The following is a 20,848-nucleotide window of genomic DNA, read 5'->3' as shown; positions in this document are numbered from 1 at the left end:
CTTTTGGGAATCTAGAGTGCCATCTTCAAAATTTCGTACCCCGGCCCCAAATTTTATCCCCCTCAAGCTTATTATGTCCAGCCCAATACTACCGATTTTTTCCAAATTATTTTTCTCTACTAAGTGGTAAGTCATTCGTTGTTTCTGTATTCTTCCTACGATGCGTATTGAAATGAAAATTATTCGTTGATGAAGCAGACACACTCTGTTTTGATTTAATTTGTTCATGATCGCCAACGATTCAGTATTTCGTCCTTAACATTACAGTAATTCCTAATGATTTTTTTTATAATAATAACTTACCATATTTTCAGTTCACTATAAGCATATCAAAATAATTATTATTGAATATTGATTTTATAAAATCGCCTGTCTCAATTAAAATATTAACTTCCGTTGAAGTTGATTAAAATGACTAAAATAGTTCTACAGCTGTTTTGTGATCCCACAACTACGACTACGAGTGCTTTAAAATTTTACGATCTCCCGTAAATTCGGCCTCTGCATAAGTGAATTCAGCGTTCTAGTGGTCAAATTCCGTAAAAGGGAGGGGGAGAAATCCGGCCCTGGGGAATAAAATCCTTTCCAGAAAGGCAGAATTCTTTAAGTCTACAGGCTGAGGAATCAATGTCTCACTCACTCAAAAGGAATTTATAAACCAGCAATATCCACGACAGAATATTATATTTTGTGGCGCTATGACGATGGTATTTCTCAAAGAGCACGTAATGAGATTAATAAGGTGAATTGAAGATATAAATAAATATATAATATAATAAATAACAGAACTATTAACATGTGTGTGTCTAAAACTTGTGTGAAGCTGGATCGGAAGAACACTGCATCCGTATTTAGGAAATAATTAAACGCCATTCTTCTTCAAGTTGCAGCCACTTTCTATGTGAGTTGATGGTTTTATTTTATTTATTGCTCAATGTGGCACTCGTAAAAGGTTATAATGAATATCTTGCTATTATTAGCTTACGTGTTATAATAGATCTTTCCGGAGTGTCAATCAAACTTCACAACCGACTAATCAGAACAACGCTAGGAATACGCACGCGTCTTACAAACACACGTGTTGTCCCACAAACGCACGTGTTCGCGTATGTTTTAACACTGCCGTCCTGTGGGGGCTTAGCAACAAAATCCAAGGGGTGGAGCTTAGCGGAAAGGTCCATTGTAATAGGGAGATTTTGCAACTTTACCTTACAAAAATGAATACGAATATGTCATCTTCAATATCGTTATTAGTGCCTACATTTTTAACAATACATATACGAGCTGTATATGATCGTTTATTCACTTAAAAGTCATGGATCGCCTACGTTGTGACGTCAGATATGCTACTTATGAGATGGATTGACTAAATAAAAAAATATGACGTAACCGTATTCGTTATCGTTTTTGTTAGCTTGCAAAACTCTATTGACGTTGGAAAGCTCCATCCACACTATCAATTTTTATGTGACAAATACATATGATTTGCCCATATTTAGTCATGATGTGTCTATATATGGTCATGATGTGCCCATATATAGTCATGATGTGTCTATATATGGTCATGATGTGATGTCAGCATGACCATATTTAGGCATGTCACATATTTTTGTCAAACAAATGTTGATAGTGTGGACAGGGCATTAAAATGTAGGATACACAATAAAGACAAGTAGACTAAATATACATACCGGGACATCGTATGTTTTAATCAACTATTTTTAGTTACATAAATAAATAAACAAACATATAATTTAAAGTTTTGTATTATCAGATGCAAATTTCCATCATGAATAATACTAATTAAAATATATTTTAAAAGCTCAAGTAACAGATTATGATTAAAGCATCTGATTAGACTAGTCGTACACAGACTGCGGTCAAAGTTGATGAGACATGCGTAAACTAAAGAAAATTGCGTCACAATTCAAGTTAAATATAGAAATACTGTACTGTATGATATGAAAATATGTTTCAAGCCACCGATCGAAGAGCATATATCAAGTTTTTTAAATTTTTTTAAATATAAATACTAATATTTATAAGCGGTTAAAGGCCAACTCAAACAGCGTGGAACGACACAGCCCGACGCAATGTATCGTCGGGAGCAGTCTTTAGATCGTCGTGAGAACATTAAACATGTTTAAATATTCTACGACGCGAGTGTCCCCGACGCAAACCTATAGCTCGGTTTCCATAGAATCGCTCAACCTATCAGCGACAGTCGCCGACAGATGTCGGGAAGGTTGAATCTGGTTCAACTTTGCCGATTTCGTTGCAGACAGGACGCATAGGAACTGCCCTGACGCAATCGGGAACCACCCTGATTCGTCTGTAACGCAATCGGCAAAGTTAAACCATGTTCAACCTTTCCGACAACTGTCGGCGACTGTCGCCGATAGGGTGAGCGATTCTATGGAAACCGAGCTTATCGAGTCAGCGTTTTACTCACACAGACCCGATGCGACAACAAATCACGTCGGGCTGCGTCGTACGACGCTGACTTGGCCTTAACTCGAATAAACTATTATTTAGCCTTTTCCGCTAGTTACGATATGAGCAACCCACACTGTAATGTAGTCATGTGATATCTACATAGTAGGTCTATGTTGATACGATAAATTGTTAAATATTATTTTCAAATTTTATATACAAATTTGTATTGATATATGGTTATACAGAATGATAATGTTTAAGTCAAGCCATTGTCTGCCAGTGGCATCAGGGAATACAAGATCAAGAGAAACAAACTACCATAACCTTATCATAATTATTTGCAAAAAAGAGGGCGCCAAAATCAAACGTAAAGATAATGTAAACAAAACCATAAAATTAATAACAAATCCATAATTCAAATTTACTCATAATTTAAAATTGATAAGATAGTGTTTGGTCTAATTTATGTGCTTACTGCAGATTGAATATATTTCAATTTGTCAACATTTGTTAGCTTTAAGCTCTATAATATTTTACGTGAAAAATACCTGATTTGCCCATATAGGCCTATGGGTATTATATGACATCACTATGCACATATATGGACGTGATATATCATTGCACCCATGGTATAAGTCTCACATATTTGTCATATAAAACTTGATAATGTGAACAGAGCTTTAGTATTGGAGAGGGTTCGCCAGAAATTTACAGCTAAAAGACTGTACACATAAATAGATTTAGGCGTACACGTAGTTATAGGCTAGAAAACGACAATGTGAACACGTTTTTTGCTCGTGTTCCTTAACGGGCACGCATATGTTGTTATCCAACTTAGCATAAAATTGCTAAATGAAAACAGGGAGGCGTGTCCTTAGCTTTCTGTACTTTGACTAACATAATCATAGTTTTTTACTTACAAACGTAGACAGATGACTACCAAGCAGCGTAGAAAGTACGTGTGGATGAAAAAATACAGTACGCCACATCGCGTCAAAACCTGCCAAATACTAAACGTTGGTGGCGCTATGGGTATTGTGTGTAAAAACTAAAAATTGTGATTCGAATTGAGGATTAGATTTCGTTTTGCTAAATCTGTTTCTCATCTTATTTTGAACAAGAATCGATCAGGCATTCGGCAAAACATTTTGCACGCAAATTGCTTTATAACATCTGAGTACCGCTTTCTTCAAAACTAACTCTTTCAATTCTACTAATAAACTTGATAGTACAAAAAATATTTTCTGATACATAGCCTATTAAAACAATGTACAACGAAGATAATATACATACACCATAATATGGCAGTTAATTTACAATCATTACAGTATAAATTACAATCAGCTACAAACCATTCGCATCAACTATTTACCTTTCAGAATAAATATGTAATTAGTTTTTATATTGAGGAATTATTTTTATTAAGCGGCAGGACATTGCAATAATCTTCTCAGTATCAATACGCCGCTAAATTGTCTCACAATCACTCACCATTCATCGATATGTATTCATTGTCCTTTCTCATATTTTAAATTTACTTTTCTTTTTCTTGCTTGAGACACAAAAATCAACAATTAACACAGCCAACATTGGTATTTATTTCACCTTCTTTTCCGTACCAATAATCTCTGTATATTCAGTTATCTGAGTTCTCAGTCACTTGGTAACGGAATTTGAGGAGACAGATGCCGAGCACATTTAACAACCTTGTGAGTTGGTATAACTTAATAGGAATGTTTCGTTGGGTATTTGTAAGTTATGGACCGTTTGGAGGCCATGAAACATTGTCTTTTCTTCTGCGAACAACCTTTGTTTCACCACACAGTCTTTAGTTTGCAAACCGATTCTCAGACAACGGAAAAGCGCAATGTTTTCAATACCACAATAAATACTTGATAGATTTCCAGAGTACAGCTCTGTTCGATAATTTAATTTTCCGAGTGGATTTTGGAAACATTTAGAAATTTCATCTTTCCACATGATCTTGAACGCACTTACACAGGTCGGCATCATAATGTCCATTTATACACTGCGGTGGATTACACAACCCGCTCTTTATGCAACTGAAAGACAAAATCAATTATTTTAAATTAATGTACCTGTATAACTGGAGAGCATGAGTGTCAAAGGTCACGCAGTGTTACTGCTACTGCGTCCCTTCTACCACCAAGTCAGTCCCTTGATTTTTAGTGCACGGTAGTGTGTCACGGCCCGCAGCCTAAGAAACCACACGGATTGATATACTACACACCTAACGCCATTTTGCTATTAATTTCATTGTACAAATAATGATGCAGTATTTAAAATAACTGATGATGATTTCATATCACCCCAATATATAGACAAATTTCAGGTATTTACACATAATTCTTAATAGTGTAAACAGAGTCTTATTTTGTATTGTATTTCCATTGCAATTATGATTCTTTAGTATCTCATTGACACTGTACTATTAGCGTTCGCGATATATAATGACATTAAATAAAATATTGCACACACATAAATGATTATAAATAGATAAATATACTTACTTGCAATCTTCCGTTGAAATAGACCTTTTTCCTTTGGCATGATTTTTACATAACCTGTTGGAAACAAGACAATCACACGTACACCTATCTTCATCTATTATAAACAATGACGGACATTTTTTGCACACGCATTTGCAAGCACTGTCACTCCACTGCTTCCCGGCTGGACAAGTTGTGTTAGTCTCCGGGCAGAATGCTGGTTTTTTTCGACATTCACATTCAAAATCCTTCGCTACTGTTCTAGTTATAAGTTCACCATTGTTTAAGAACTGTGGAAATAAAAATGGTATAACATTAAAAAATAATAAAATTAGACTTGTATCTTTGCGCTGGTGACTTGGATTATTTACATTATTACGGTTCTATTTGACAATACATAATCATCATCGGCATCATCACCATATTATTTATTATTAAGCAAATTAGAATAGTTGCGTTCATACAGTAATGTTAATTATCATACGAAGGTTAGATAATGCACGGCCAGAAGGAATTTTTTTAAACATGCACTAATGAAAAATTAGTGCACGGTTGGTGATAGAAAAATATCTTCGGGACTTATAATAAGTATTATTATATTACCTCTCGTGTGACGTTCATTGTTCTTGACGCCCTACATTCTTCAGATTCTTGGCAACAACCGCTATTTTTACATCTATCTACCACAATACAACTTGGAAAAAGTTTAGTCCCAAATCCTTTCGCGAACCCCAATTCCGTGTAAGAATCCACTAATATTTCACGAGGCTTGCCACACTTAACCCTTTGTGCCTCTCGATCAACTTTAGCGAACATATTCTCTGCAAAGACAGATAAATAAATGTCAATTAGTAATAGATCCACCCGTAGTAGAATATTGATAAGTATAATGATAATACTATTAATTACTCTCAATAATAAAAGTAAGGCGGAAGGTCAGACTAGTTTACTCAATAAAGATACATCAGTTTCGTTAACTGGTGCACAGATTCTATATGCAAACTGTGATGGTACGAATTCACTGGTAAAAAATAATACGATACTAGCGCCCTCTTACATCGTAGTACTTTATAGTAAATCTCAACGCGATTTTTTTTAAAAGAATTGGTTGAACCATCTAGGTCATTCGTAGCCAACGGCGAATCCAACAACAATTGTTTCGCATTTTTCATTTTTGTAAAACCAATATTTACCAAAAGAACTAAAATTAATGACACTAATTCCTCACTAAACTACTTGGTCTATTCAAAGTCGATTATCTCCGTCTGCTAACCCGCTTTTGTTGTTAAACCACTCCAATTCGGTATTCCAATTATTCAAAATCCATTGAAAACTTTAAAATCTTCTAAGTCAATTTTATCGTTCCTTGACAGTAGGTACAATCGTTTTATCGATAACATAGAATACATGCCGCAATTTGAATACCAACGTTTCCCCCTCGCATTTAATTAGTTCTTTTGAAATGTTAGAAAGATATGAAAAGCGATAGTTATGTAGTCAGTTTATGATTGACACTACTTTTAATATATCAATATATAAAAATGACTGACAGTTTATAAGTACTGTAACTTGGGAATCTGTCAATGATTGAAATAGTCTTCAAATAGATGTAAATTTCGATACATTTTTTTCGTTTGACACTAATCAATCATGACATTTAGAAGAATAAAATCACCATACTGCCTTCTATGTATTATTTCGACAATTATCTCGTTCAACAATCCATCCAGACAGTTACTGTCGAAGAATTCTTTAATCCTCTCAACTTACAAAGACGTCTTTTAAAGACAGCATTTCAGTGATTGAATTATTCTGTATCATCGAATCGGGTCAACGTATCAGAGTAACAATAAAACATAAACTAGGAGGACGTGCCTCGTAATAATCTTATTTGTAGCAGAGAGATACCGTATCGAAATTCCAGAAAAAGTACGGATTTACTTTTTGAAAACAGGCGATTATTTTTGTGAATTAATATGCTCAATTTAGAAAGTTTTATTATATTAATATGCCTACATTGAAAGAGTTACAAGACCATTCAATGTAAAGGTATTTTTAGAGACTGTTCCTATAAATCCCATTACTCGCGAATTTATTGCATTGCATTTACTTTGTGAAACCATCTATCTTTGATCGCCTAGCAGCTGTTTCCGCCAAGGATATAGGCCACTGGTTGACAATTACCGTCAAGCAGTAATTTTGGATCCTTTGCACGCACTTTTAAACCTCATGGGACGAATGAACTGTTAACGCAAGTTATTGCGCAAAAGCCAGGCATAATGCTCAATCATTGCGCATTCTCGTACGCATCATTATGACAATGCGCTTGTAAATTCGCGCACCCAAATTTGCCGGTCAAACATCAATGCAGGCCTGCATTATCCTAACACTATCACATATCATGCTCCTCGTTACACTATATTATGAGATCGGACGTTTGAATTGCTAAATCTTTGCTGCATAGACCTTTCCGGAGTGTCAATCAAACTGACCAATCAGAAAAGGGCCAGGAATACGCGCGCGTCCAATAAACACACGTGTTATCTCACTAACGCACGTATGTGTTCGTGTAGTGTTTTTTTACACTGTCGTTTTGCGGGACCTTAGCAACAATATCTAATACCCCTTTAATACACTGCAAGAGCATAATAAACCCGTGTTAATTCCGGGGTGATCCCGGGTGCATTTCCCATCGAACGAAAGTCTGGGTTGATCCCGATTTGTTCCTATTTTACACAGGCAACGAACTCGGGTTCAAATATCGCCCTCAATTTGTGTTGCGATGGCGATAAAATATCTTATGGCGATCATCACTTCGCTCGAGTTCCTCGTCGTCACGAAGCCACAAATTGTCAATTATTATAGAAGCAATATACCTGCAGACTGTTTTAAATTATGCGAATTAAATCAGAAGTTTTGATATCAAGCCTATAACCGGAGCGTAGAGGGTTTAATTTGAAAAGTGTCTAGCCCTAGCCCGTTAGCAAAGTTTAGGCCAACCTGACCATAGCTGCGGTAGGCGCCAGGTAAGGCCTAATTCCGGAATCAAATTCGGTGCTGTTTACACTGGCGACTCAGGAATGCACCCGGGCTGTCCTATGCTGAATTCGGCAACCCCAGTCGGACTTTTTGACGTTTACACTAACCACAGCTCGGGAGATTTTAACCCGGGTATTGGAAAATCCCGGGTTATGTCCGGAATTTTGCTCGCAGTGTAAAAGGAGTATAAGAAAGAGGGCGGGGCTTAGCGGAAAGATCCAATGAATACCAAGAGAAAACCTGGAAATTCTCATTTAACTAGACTATCAGTTAAACCACACCCCCTATATTTAAAATGAAGAGCGAAAAAGTATCAACAATTTCAAAATTAAATACTTTTGAATTACCCTTATGTCTTCCCGACCTCCTTTGGAACGACGGCCGGGTCTGTGCAATATTTGATACTACCTCTGATCTATTTTGATTTGGGAAAAATTCCTGTAGATATTCGTCTAAAGATGTTTGATTTTCTATTTCCTTCTTCTTGTCATTTAATGATGGTATTGTTTCTTCTATCTGCAAAAACAAGACAAAATCGATTGAACGTTTAATAAATGAAAAATAATATAATACAGTAATTTAGTTATTTTTAATACTTAAGCTAATAAATAGTTTACAAAATTAACAAGATACATCTTTGAATATTAAACAATTGGGAAGGTGGTAAGGAGAGTAACCAACATGCTCCCCGTTTCGCAAAACTGAACAGCGTTAATATTCACACGTTGAAATAATTATTTTTATAAGAACCAAAAACATTTTGCCCAGGCTCAGTGTTCTTATTTTCTTTTGCCGATTTCAGGCTCAAAATGTTTTTATTTTGTTCTTATTTTACACATTTTTCAAAAATAGAAAATCAATTATTGTACAGTACTGTATAGAGGGTATTACAGAGTCACACCTTATATAAGGTACAGATAAGATTTGTTGTTTTTCGAGTCGTTTTTTAAATAAAACCTTATTTGGCTTTTTACCTCAACCTCAATTTGTTCTTATTTTGTTCTGTGTTTCTTTGTTCTAAGCAATTTTAGCCTATAGGCCTATAATAGGTATATATAGTGTAGACAAATACCCCCAAATTTTTGGGAAATGATGACGATGGTGATGCCAAAGATAATAATAACAAGGCCTTTAATATCAATAATGTTTTATTATTTTAAACATCTTTCCAATATTAAGTCAGTACATGATACAAAGATGAAAACAATGATAAAATTAATGATGTAGTTAAAACGCGCGAATGTTTCTGTGCAACATAAGGACTAATCGCACCGACCTTAAGCCGAGTGCTACTGCGAAAATTGTCCGAATCGCACGCAACATTGATAGATAAAATCGGTCTTGGTTTACCATCGAATAGTTGCATATTCGTCTTACACATGAACTATTTAGCATTTGTCTTGATGCAATTTAGACCAATTTACCGATATATTCTTGTTTTGATTAATAACGCTGGCCCATCCATGAGTATAATTTAAATATTTAGGGTAACATGCGGAAAGGTTGCTGCGAGAGAGTTTGTCAACAAAGATTTCGACAAGTCATTTTGTCGATTTGTTTGGTATCTGACAGAGGATATCTACGCAAGTTCCTTCCCTAAGTAAACCAATGGTTTGATAATATACCGTACCCGGTATTGATGTGACCGACTTTCATCATCTTTTTAGTCGTCAAAACGGCATCAACCCTCCCCCTTTCCTTTTGTTTACATTTTAAATTATTGTTACCAAATGCAAGATGATATAACATCGATAATGAGTGGGCGTGTGTGGCCATACCTCGTGCCAACTGCCGTGAACCAAGTGTGAATTTATGAATTGGTTTTTAGAGCCAACCACAAAGTTCTCATGCCTGCGCGCGTTCTTCTTCATTAGGCAAACACATAGCCGCTATTAATTTGGGCGGGCTTGGCGACTGCGTCCACAATTTGATGTGACGTCAGGCTATCCCGAAATAATTTCCATCACACGCAGACTGTTGTCACATGTCAAAGCCGTGTGAATGGTTTGTAACAGACAGGAAATATTATTATTTATGAATTAGCTGCTTAATTAGACTCTCTCAATGTATGTTTACTCCAGCAGAAATGTATACAATGCTGACTGGGCACAAACTAGCCGTCAATGGCAGCGTTCCGAGATCGCTTACACTATTGCATTCCTTGCTATTATTGATCACATCACACAACAGCAGAACTAACACAGAAAGTTGGCAAGTGTACAAAAGTCGACACAGAAGCCGTTAAAATATCAAAGATGACGGTGCAATACAATTTGTCAATCGAACCCCATCAATAGCCATAACATTTTTTCTCCTTCTATGCTCCTCCTTTCTACTATAATAGTACTATGTCCTACGTTTATTTACAAATTAAACTGTGACGTCAAATCTGATCAAATATACATAATGCCTATTACAATTACTGAACGTTAAGATATCCAAATGACAGGACGGCCTAAAAGTGCTTAGACCTGTTGCGATTGCCAAGATCAATAACATTTCTCAGCATGACGGTATATCATTTATCAATGAAAACGCTCGATAGGCCGAAAAAAAAAGAGGTAAAGCGGTATTCGCGCGATGTTGTATAGTAGTATTTCCGCGTACACGTATACAGTAGTACATTTGGACAATATGTGTATATGGCTACGCTCTGCACCATTGACAACCAACCAAAAAAATATTAATTTAGTAGTTTCAGTCTATAGAATTATGAATATGGGCTCAAGATATATTTGGCGTCAGCTCGTGGAAGAGTCACTTTAATGCATGTTCAATACTACTTCATTCAGTGACATTAAACTTAGCAATTAGCCACACGCAGACGTTGGATGGCACGCAAACATTTAGTAGCAGGTGACAATGTAGAGTACGTCAGACGAAAGACAACATAAACACACGTGATTCGAATAGTAGGCCTATGTCATTTGCACACATCAATCAATCATCCTTAAAACGTACAGATGCAATTCGTATTTATCATTCATTTCTTTATTAAATCATTCATTCATTCAATCATTCATTCATTCATTCACTCACTCACTCTCATTTCTTCATTCATTCACTAACCTACCCAATTCATCTAGCCAGCAAACCGTTCGTTCGTTCGTTCGTTCGTTCATTCATTCATTCAATCATTAATTCATTCATCTATCTCAGTGGTTTACATATTTGATACCGTAGCTGGTTTCTTGGAGGACCCTAACTCGCAAACAATTGATGTTATAACTTATAGGCCTAAAATATGAATTATCATGCGGTTTGGTAGAACTTGGTAAACACGTACCGGTACATACAAATATCAAAGAAGAATAGGCCTAGTTAAATAGTATACTCGATTTAAATGCGTTACGGTATCAGATACGGAACGGTACCGGAGACCACGCCTGATAGTGATTATCATTATAAAAGTTTCTAAACAATAGGCATATCAATATAAAATTACATAGCATATTTTAATGCCAGATTTAATAAACAATAACTCACTAATATCTAGACACAACAATTACAGAGGAATATTATATTAATATTGTTATTGTAATTTATGTGAATGCATATTATCTGAATGCATTAGCCCACACCTTATTTTTCAATGAAAACATGTCACTGCTGGACAAAAACGGTGTAGGTGGTGTATAAGATGATACTATAAAGTAAAATTTTTTTAGGGTAAATAAAGTAATATCTTGGGATTTGTACATATATGTAGAACATTTTTGTTACTCCACAGTATCTATGGAAACGGAGCTTCCAAAGGCTCTAACAATTTAGCTTTTTAAAGGCATAATGTAGATGAAACCCCAGTTGTATTTACAACATAAGCTTCTCTTTAACTTTATCGCAATCACACTCCAACTGAGCTAGCCATGGATTTGAAATCCAGAATGCTTGATTCAATGTCACGAATGTTATTTTAAACGTCAACATAATCCATCGATTTTCAGCTTTAAGCTGAGCACTCTCTGCATCGACGGTCGTCGATTGACGCATTTCCACGGAAACGCAACGCGACGAGGCGCAAGCATCGAATCGCTTACGATCCCCGCTGACATACCACCAATAAATCAGCAGACGGCGTCACGCCGTCAAGCGCTTACATATTGCGAAGATCGTTCGACCGTCGGCCGACAGTGTGTGCCAGGCTTTAATTGATTGATATCTAGTCTGTTTTACGATTATTAAAGATCTTATTCGCTAAATTACAGGACTTATTATAAAATCACTAAAATCCGTAGCATGAGCACTCGCACACCTTTTATAAATGTTTTACAGGAGGCCAGGAGCGACATGTCACTGGAACACATCTGTGATTTACAGGCAACCGTGTCGCCAACACATTAGGCCTAGAGCTGGATATAAAAACATCCGATAGTTCGGACTCGGATAACGATGTGATAGTGTCCGTTAATTTGAACCTTGTATTAATGTACATCGTCTGACCCGGTTCTATACACTGCACGATTGAAACTGCTCTTAAGCACAAGACCGTAGCGTTAACTAACTCCCCAGTGGACGTCTTCTTAAAAGATAGATTGACGGATGCCAATGTATCATTTAAAAAGGTAGGACAGGATATAGAGATGTGTAATAATTCAAACATGAATAATAACAGCCACTTAACGCGCGAGTCGGCATAACGACCAGGTAATTTTCTATACAGTATTTCCAACACGTTCCATTTACATGAAATTTGAAATTCCTTAATGTACTGTTAAAGGTATATAGTTATATTCGCAAATACCCTTTACGAACGAACAAAATTTAACTTAAAGTATCTTCTGTATGACTACCGCCTACAGTAAGGTTACGAAGTATCATAAATAATTGACTTTTACGCAATTTCAATCGAACTTGACAATTGACCAATCAGAATAGGGCCAGAGGTACGCATGTCCCCCAAATTTTTTCCCACAAATGCACGAGTTTACGTTGTTTTGTGGGACCTTAGTAACGATATCTAAAGGTCGGAGGTTAGCGGTCCATTCCATCTAATTTTACTTAATTTAGGTATGATTTAGGTGATCATGAAAGTTATCATTAACGGAAATGTTGGGAAGGGCGCCCTATGTGGTAGTGTGCCTTGACTGACATATGCACCTCAGCGATGTAAATCATGGCTTAGGCTTATGTCTCTTTTAATTTGAATTCCATATATCATGCCCTTGAATACCAACAATCCTCTGCTTACAGAAAGAAGTAAATATAACACATTGCAATAATTAACTCGTTGTTTCGTAATTACAGGGTAATTTAAATGAAACCTTCCTGACCTCGACTATGTTGGTGATAGGCAGCTTTGGTCAGCTACCATACGCGTCAAACTCGACCATACGCGTCAATTTGAAACGCGACCATACGCGCCACAAAGTATAGTTTTAATATACAACAAAAAGTATAATGTATGTCCGTTTATTTACGATGTTTGTGTTTTTTTAATGTAATAATATCCGAAAAAATGTAGTTTTTGGTGACAAAAATTTGCACTTTGACCTTCCTCTAACACGTTGTTAAACAGTCAGGTGTCCCACCGTAAATCATCGAAGATACACCTGTTTCCCGGTACTTTTCTCTTATATCCGTGATGTCCATAGCTGCAGTACCGTACCTTCTGAAACGTCTGCTCGGAAGATGCCTATCGTGAATATCGAAAGCGCTTCTTCAAACTGGTTGTATGAGAAGGCAAATCGCAGACAGATCATGGCCTTGTTCTCGAAGAGCAATCCACAATAATTTCCGTCAAATTCTTTTTAGAAGTTATTTTATTGATCAAGTATTGTAGGCCAACTCTTAAGCCTGCTCTGTCCAGACTATCAAATTTTATTTGACAAAATCATGTGACACGCCCAAAAAGTGTGTTGATGACATCACATAATGACCATATATAGGCACATCATGGCCATATATAGGCACATCATGCCTATATATGGGCATTCCTGCACCTGTCAGCTAAAATTTGATAGTGTGGCCTCCAGGCCGATTTGCTCGGGATCCAAATTCCTTGCCTTTGAGGCCAAATCCATGGGTTTAGATTGAGAGGGGAAGAAATCTGTGATACCGGTACAAAACCAAATTTAACAAAAGTTGTGACTGGGGCACAATGCAACACCCCCCACCCTTCCCTGGATGGTAAATCTGACATCATAAACCACATTCATTACCCATAATTCCAAGTACAACAGGAACTAATTCACAAGGCCTATGTTTATTTTTAATAAGTATTTATTAACCTTACACAGTAAGTAGGAATAACATCCACATTAAAGAACGAAATACAGTACAAGAAGTTTAGTAAGATACTTACCTGGATAAATAAGGTATGTAGGCCTATTCAGAAAATATACTAAAGTAGTATACATTCGGCTGAGGACGTTTGTTTTTTTGTTCTATATCCTAGGGAATCCTAGGCGAATTTCTTAAGAAACTTGGCCAAATTACCTATGACTGTCACGATCTCGAAATACATGTTTCATGGATGGCGGAGTAATTCATACAGTCTGTGGGTTTTATTTCTCAAAAAAGTGATATATGTGTCTCGTGAATATTTAAAGCCCTTATTAGCGATCCTCGGTGATGTATCGATTCCCCAAATGCCAAGTCAAATGATGACAAGATTGAAAGTATAGGGGAATGTTTCGACAAGCGTAATCGATTTTTTGCACAGAATCCGTGCTATAGACTCTAAATATACAAATGCTCATGCCAAATACAATCACCGTGAGTTGTACAAGGCGTGTATGCAGGTAAGAGGTGCAACTAAGCGTGTATTATTCTCAAGGCGATACTTTACTCTTTTCTAGGATAGCTTTTTGCCTGATCGCTTTTTAAAAATTAATTGCAAAAAATCGAGCGCGAATGATATGGCTGTAAATGGAACTGAACATTCGGAACAGCACCACGTTTGTGTCTTAAGTTCCGTGAGTTCGCAAATTAGAGTCGGAACAGCACCACGTTTGTGTCTTAAGTTTCGTGAGTTCGCAAATGGGAGTTTTCATAATAGAAGGCACCCTAACCGCGAAGGTCAGCCTATTACACCATCATGGTACTGTGAAAGCCGTCATGTGAGTATAAATTGGATCAACGGCTGTATATTTTGCAGAAGGACGTGTAATGCATTACTAATGCATACAAAAAATATATCTTTAATTCATGTAATTCTTATTATTTAACTACTTAGTCCAACTTACAGTAGTTAATTACTTACCGTACATTTACTTAAACCTACTTTTATGCCATTTACTTAGATACAAGTATAGCGGCGTTATCATTATTTATTATGAAAATTGATTTGATGAAAGTTTTAATTTTAAACGAAATAAGGAATAAAACACTGAATCAATACAACATAGAACTGTAAAAACAGCGTGGAGGATTTAATCGCAAAGCTCCACGCTATGTTGTCCCGTATTTGCGTTTAAATCCTCTACGTGTTTTTACAGTGGCTTAATAAACAATGATAGAATGTACGTATGCTTATAATTTTATGAATGAATGTTGAACCCTGAAAAGATTGAACACATGTGAGGCTGGATCAATACGTCTATATAAATATCGCAATAATGCAATCCAGACAATTCACGGTGTTTACGATCGAACATATATCGAACGAATGTGCGAAATTTATAACGTCATTTTTGCCGCACGTAAAAACTCGAGTTATTACCGCGCGCAAGAAACCCAGATACGTTACCGTACCGCGCGATAAATTATATAATTTTAATCCTGGTTCAAATAGTACTCTGCTAATCCGCCGCATAAAAAACGCAATAATTAACACAAGGACAAATTCCGTTATCAAATTGTTGTTGAAAAAATAATTCAGCAGAATAATCACATTGATCCAAATAATTCGAGCATAATTTTTACAGTGTTTAACAACAAAAAACAAAGCCTCTCGTGTGAATAGCACTGTTTCCGGTGTACGGAGCGTGTTTTAAAATCGTTTAAAGCGGAAAGGGAGGAATTTTAAATACCCCTAAGTTTCAAGAAATATAATAAAGACGTTAATCAAACATCAAACTTTTGTTTTGTGGACAAACTTTTCAATGAAATCCACTTACTATTTTGTTTCGTTTATTGGTTACTCCAGCGAACATAACATACAAACAAAACGGTTAATGTTGAGGAATAAAGTGACAAATACTAACACCACCATCTTAGCCTAACGACTTTTCCTTTAGAAAAAGCAATAATTAAAAAATATCTGATGAATTTCTGAACTGCTGTGGTATTGCTGTTAGCATGAAGTTCCAACAGTTATGAATTACGTTTGTCACTATATTTTATGAGGAAGGAATGCTCGAGCGGGGGAATTTGTGCGTGGGTGTCTGTATAGCTCTAAAAGGAATAAAAGTGCATTCTAATATCAATGTTAACTGTTACCATAATACTACAGTATGCCGTTAATACAAACACCACTTTCTACGGGGTTATTTTTTGTACTATTAATGTTTAATGTCTGTATTTTTGATTGCGGAATGTACAGTGTTAAACTACCGTAAAACCTAGAATAGAAGCCCTGGGTTTCTCCTTTTAATTGGCGGACTTTGGATGGGTTTTTTTTTCGAGATGGGCTTGTTTTCGAGGCTACTTTTGCAAACTAAAAGGGGCTCCAAATTAGGCATCCAACTTAATGTCTATTAGCGAGAAAAATGTTTTTATTTGTAAGATTTAAAAAAAATTCTTTTTCTTCAATTCAATAATAGGCCTATCTCAAAATTGCATAAAAAGAAATATAAATACAATCCCAGCCATTTATTTACTAAAATATATAAAGTAAACAATTCCTTACACCTGTTTATATTTCTTTCCTATTACAATATTTTCAATACAAGTTTAAACAAAATCAACACGACAGTGCAGTAGGCCCTTCGCTCTGCCTTTATACAATAGGTTCCGTACTGAAAACATATGATTTATCATGGGCCTATTATTACCGTAGTTTATTAATTGCATTGAAATAGGCCTATGCATTAATTGCTTGAAATCCAGTGTGGTTACCTATTGCGAACGAACGAAAAAGAGAAAATTAGTATATAATTGTAATTAGATCACAATTAATACGGATTTGCTGCTTTAAATTGGGCTTCTATAACATAAACGTTTTTTTAAAGAACATATTTTATAAGAACACTGATGCTGAAATCGCTCAAAAATTAAGAACAAAATTACAGATTGAGGCTGCGGTAAAAATGTCAAATGAGGTTATTTTTTTATAATAGAAAACCAACAAATCTATCTGTACCTTTCTTGTAGTACTGTGTTACATATGTAATACCCTCTTTAATACACTAGAGTACTGATTGAGTATAAAATATAAATTTTCTTTATAATCATCTCACGGGGCTGAAGGTTTATTTCTTATTAAACATCGCTGTAGCATTCAGGCTGCGAAACCTCACGTAAGGCCTAATACCTATTGGCTGTATCATTATCAATCACGATTCTGAGAGTACTGTACTTTACAGGTACAAGTCTATCAACCTTCGTATCTATCTTCCTGTGCCCTCAATTTGACTCGTTTTAATATATTCGTCACTGTATTAATCTAACCATCGATCTATCTAAGTCTTACGGTATCTATCCGCATTAATTGTTCACTACAACCTTCTAACGTGAACCATACATGAACTCTCTCGATTAAGGCCGAGTTAAAACAATATTCGTTTTCTATCACCGTTTGCTTCCTTTTTGTGCAGACACTTTAATTTACATTGAATTATTATTATTTTTTAAATATATAAAATCAACGCATTTACAGTCATTTATCAAAGCATAAAACACTACGGAAGGGATACATTATTTTTGCTGGAAATTTAGCCTGATCCGATGCGAATCAAATTCAAACGACGCTCAGTACAAGAGAACCGTGTGTTTAGAAAAGAAGCCTCCCATTTGGACGGGGAAATATGTATTTTTTTTTAAATTTTGCAACAAACTTGACCTTGTGTGCGATATACTGTAGGCCTATGTTGATCTATGTTTCAACTTGTTTAACTGTGATCATATTAATATTTTGAACCTTTAAAGATGCGGGTACCTCGTGTCACATCGTGTTAATAAGCGAATATTAAGCACACAATGACCTTGATGACAAGATGCGCTATATAAAAAACTGTATAATAATAATAATAATAATAATAATAATAATAATAATAATAATAAATAATAATAATAAATAATAATAATAAATAATAATAATAATAATAAATAATAATATAAACAAAATAATATTAGTAATAATAATTGTAAGTTCATTACTTTTCTGTAGATTACTGAAGCCTATTCGATTAGAAGTTTCAAAATAAATGAAAAAAATAAAATAACAATAACAAAAAAATGACAAAATAATAATGACAACGAAAACGACAAGAAGAAGGCTAACAACAAAAGCAACAACAGTAAAAATAGTGCTCCAATGATTCCAAAAACGGGACTAGCCCTTGATTCAGAGGCAATACTGCATGGACTGTATGGATATTGCAGTACCTAAGAACATTAATCACTAACGTAAATTATAAACTATATACTAACTGTAGTAAATATATAATAGGCCTATACATATTATGCTTATTGCTTAGCATGTTGTTATTTATAATATCCTGCAATAGATAGGATTAATGAGGACATTTACATCATTTGCCCACACACGAACGCACCAATACGCCTAGTAATAAGGGATCATAAGCATATTATACAGGCATAACCCATGTAGTCATATCTCAAACCGCTTGCTGATTTAATATTCTCCATAGTTCAAACCATTGAACGCTTACAAATATTTTCGGAGATATCTATAACAATGTAACTGAAAATAAACTATGGGCTACATTTTCCCTGGAGATCGTCTGGCCGGAAATTAATCCATACATCCCCAAAAGTGTAATAAACTAACTCGACATCTGGAATTTCGGCTAAACCTTTGGACGCAAAACAAATTCGATTTTTACTATCGGTTTTTCTATGTATGTCACGGGACAAACAGAGTTCTTAGATGCTCCCTTGCAACGATGGTTTTTACAGGCCCCGTGTTCAGGTTGTAACGGCTTGCTTATCTACATTTATTAGGTCAACTATTCACTTTCGAATGTGTAGGTATAGTTTCGCAGATAATAGCAGAAGATTAATGCTGCTAAAATTAAAGAATGACGTCTGTACCTATGGCTTACTTTGACGTGATAAAGTACGCCCTCAAAATTTATAAGGATATGCTTATAAACAACCGTAGGCCTACTGGTGAGATATATCAATAGGGGAAAAATACAGTCTTGTGACTTTAAACAACGAAAGTCAGAATTCAACACTAAGCATTAATATTCATATTATATACAATAAAAATGTCTATAACTGTATGTTGAGACCTATGAAAGACATTTCGACACAGGTTACGGCAAAGATTAATTTCAATTTAGAGGTACCGGTATCTAAACTTGATTTGATCACTATGTTTATAGGCCGTCGTTTATCAATCATATTATTTATACGATCTACAAAATTTAATCTTGACATAATATGAGCTGCTGTTAATAACGGTGTCGAGCTGCATTCTGATTCTCATCGTATCCCAACCAAAATTCGGGGACGTTTCCGAACGCCAGCGTCCCTTCTGACACACTGGTTGATTTTCTGATCGTTTCGGTAGGATTTCCGATCCGAAAATTCGGATTCGGTGTAACTGCAGCTTTAAACCTAAACCATTCCAATGACACTAGGGGGCGTAAATTGTGGCTTTTTAAGAAAGTTCTTCGCCATCTGTATTTTAAGTCGTTCAAGTATCTCAATTACATGAATATAATTGGATCCACAAGTCGAAACTGAAGCACCATTAAAGACTGGTAAACAATTATTTTCTACTAGAACAAAATGTAACAACGGTTTTAACATAGCACGTGCAAGTAAACAATCACACTCTCCGAAAAAAAAAACACCCAAAAAACCAAAGGCTTGCTTCCAAATTCAGAAGGAAACACTGGAAATAAGGCTTTCGTAGGCCATCCTTGACCCTATCCAATCCAAGTTAGCCTAGGCCTACTTTACTCATGAACCACACAAAAGCAAATACAAATGATAATTGTACATTTATCAAATGTGTGTAGCTATGGATGAATGAATTAATGCGCATAATAGAGTAGCACACATTTACTATGCCTGTGACTATTATAAATCTCAAAAACAAACAGACGCCTGCTCAGTACGAGATTTTTTGTGTATGACATTCAGTATTTAAAAAATCATTTTTGTCTTCATCATAACGAAATATAATGATCAATGGTAAATACAGTAGTATAGTGGTACTACTACTACTACTACTACTACTACTACTACCACTAGGCCTACTACTAATACTACTAATACTACAAAAACTACTACAGCTGCTACTGCTGCTGCTGCTACTACTACTACTACTACTACTACTACTGCTACTACTACTATTGATGCTGATGCTCCTACTGATTCTGCTACTATTACTACTACTACAACTGATGCTGCTGCTGCTACTACTATTACTACTACTACTACTACTACTACTACTACTACTACTACTACTACTACTACTACTACTACTACTACTACTACTACTGTTACTACTATAACTACTACTGCTGCTGCTGAAGCTTCTACTGCTGCTGCTGCTACTACTACTACTACACTACTACTACTATTACTGCTGCTGATGCTGCTACTGCTAAAAATACTACTAATGCTGCTGCTACTGCTACTGATTACTACTGCAACTCTAATACTACTACAAGCATGGAGGTATACTACAAACAAGTCGCAGCAGCAGAAACTAGTAGCAGCAGTAGCATTAGGACAATATCATTTCCTGGAATTGTATTAGCACGTCAGTACGAAAACAGTGAAAA

The 20,848-nt window shown here is 35.7% G+C and overlaps 1 protein-coding gene across 2 annotated transcripts in view; it reads right to left on the bottom strand.

The window, feature by feature from the left end:
- Positions 1–1,684: 1,684 nt before the first annotated feature.
- Positions 1,685–20,848, bottom strand: part of LOC117112958 (balbiani ring protein 3-like) — a 35,804-nt gene continuing 16,640 nt past the window's right edge. For both annotated transcript variants that reach the window (XM_033256191.1, XM_033256190.1), the window contains exons 2-5: positions 8,333–8,501; positions 5,550–5,767; positions 4,968–5,236; positions 1,685–4,499 (exon numbers count right to left, since the gene is read on the bottom strand). In XM_033256191.1, the coding sequence (XP_033112082.1) occupies positions 4,403–4,499; positions 4,968–5,236; positions 5,550–5,767; positions 8,333–8,501 (753 nt within the window). In that variant the 3' untranslated portion in view covers positions 1,685–4,402. The remainder of the gene's footprint in view (positions 4,500–4,967; positions 5,237–5,549; positions 5,768–8,332; positions 8,502–20,848) is intronic.

The sequence above is a fragment of the Anneissia japonica genome, unplaced genomic scaffold, assembly GCF_011630105.1.
Source record: "Anneissia japonica isolate Jap-2015-1 unplaced genomic scaffold, ASM1163010v1 scaffold287774_len439945_cov178, whole genome shotgun sequence".
Classification (NCBI taxonomy): Eukaryota; Metazoa; Echinodermata; class Crinoidea; order Comatulida; family Comatulidae; genus Anneissia; species Anneissia japonica.
The sequence above is the reverse complement of the archived record's forward strand: the minus strand, read 5'-3'. Positions and strand labels throughout refer to the sequence as shown.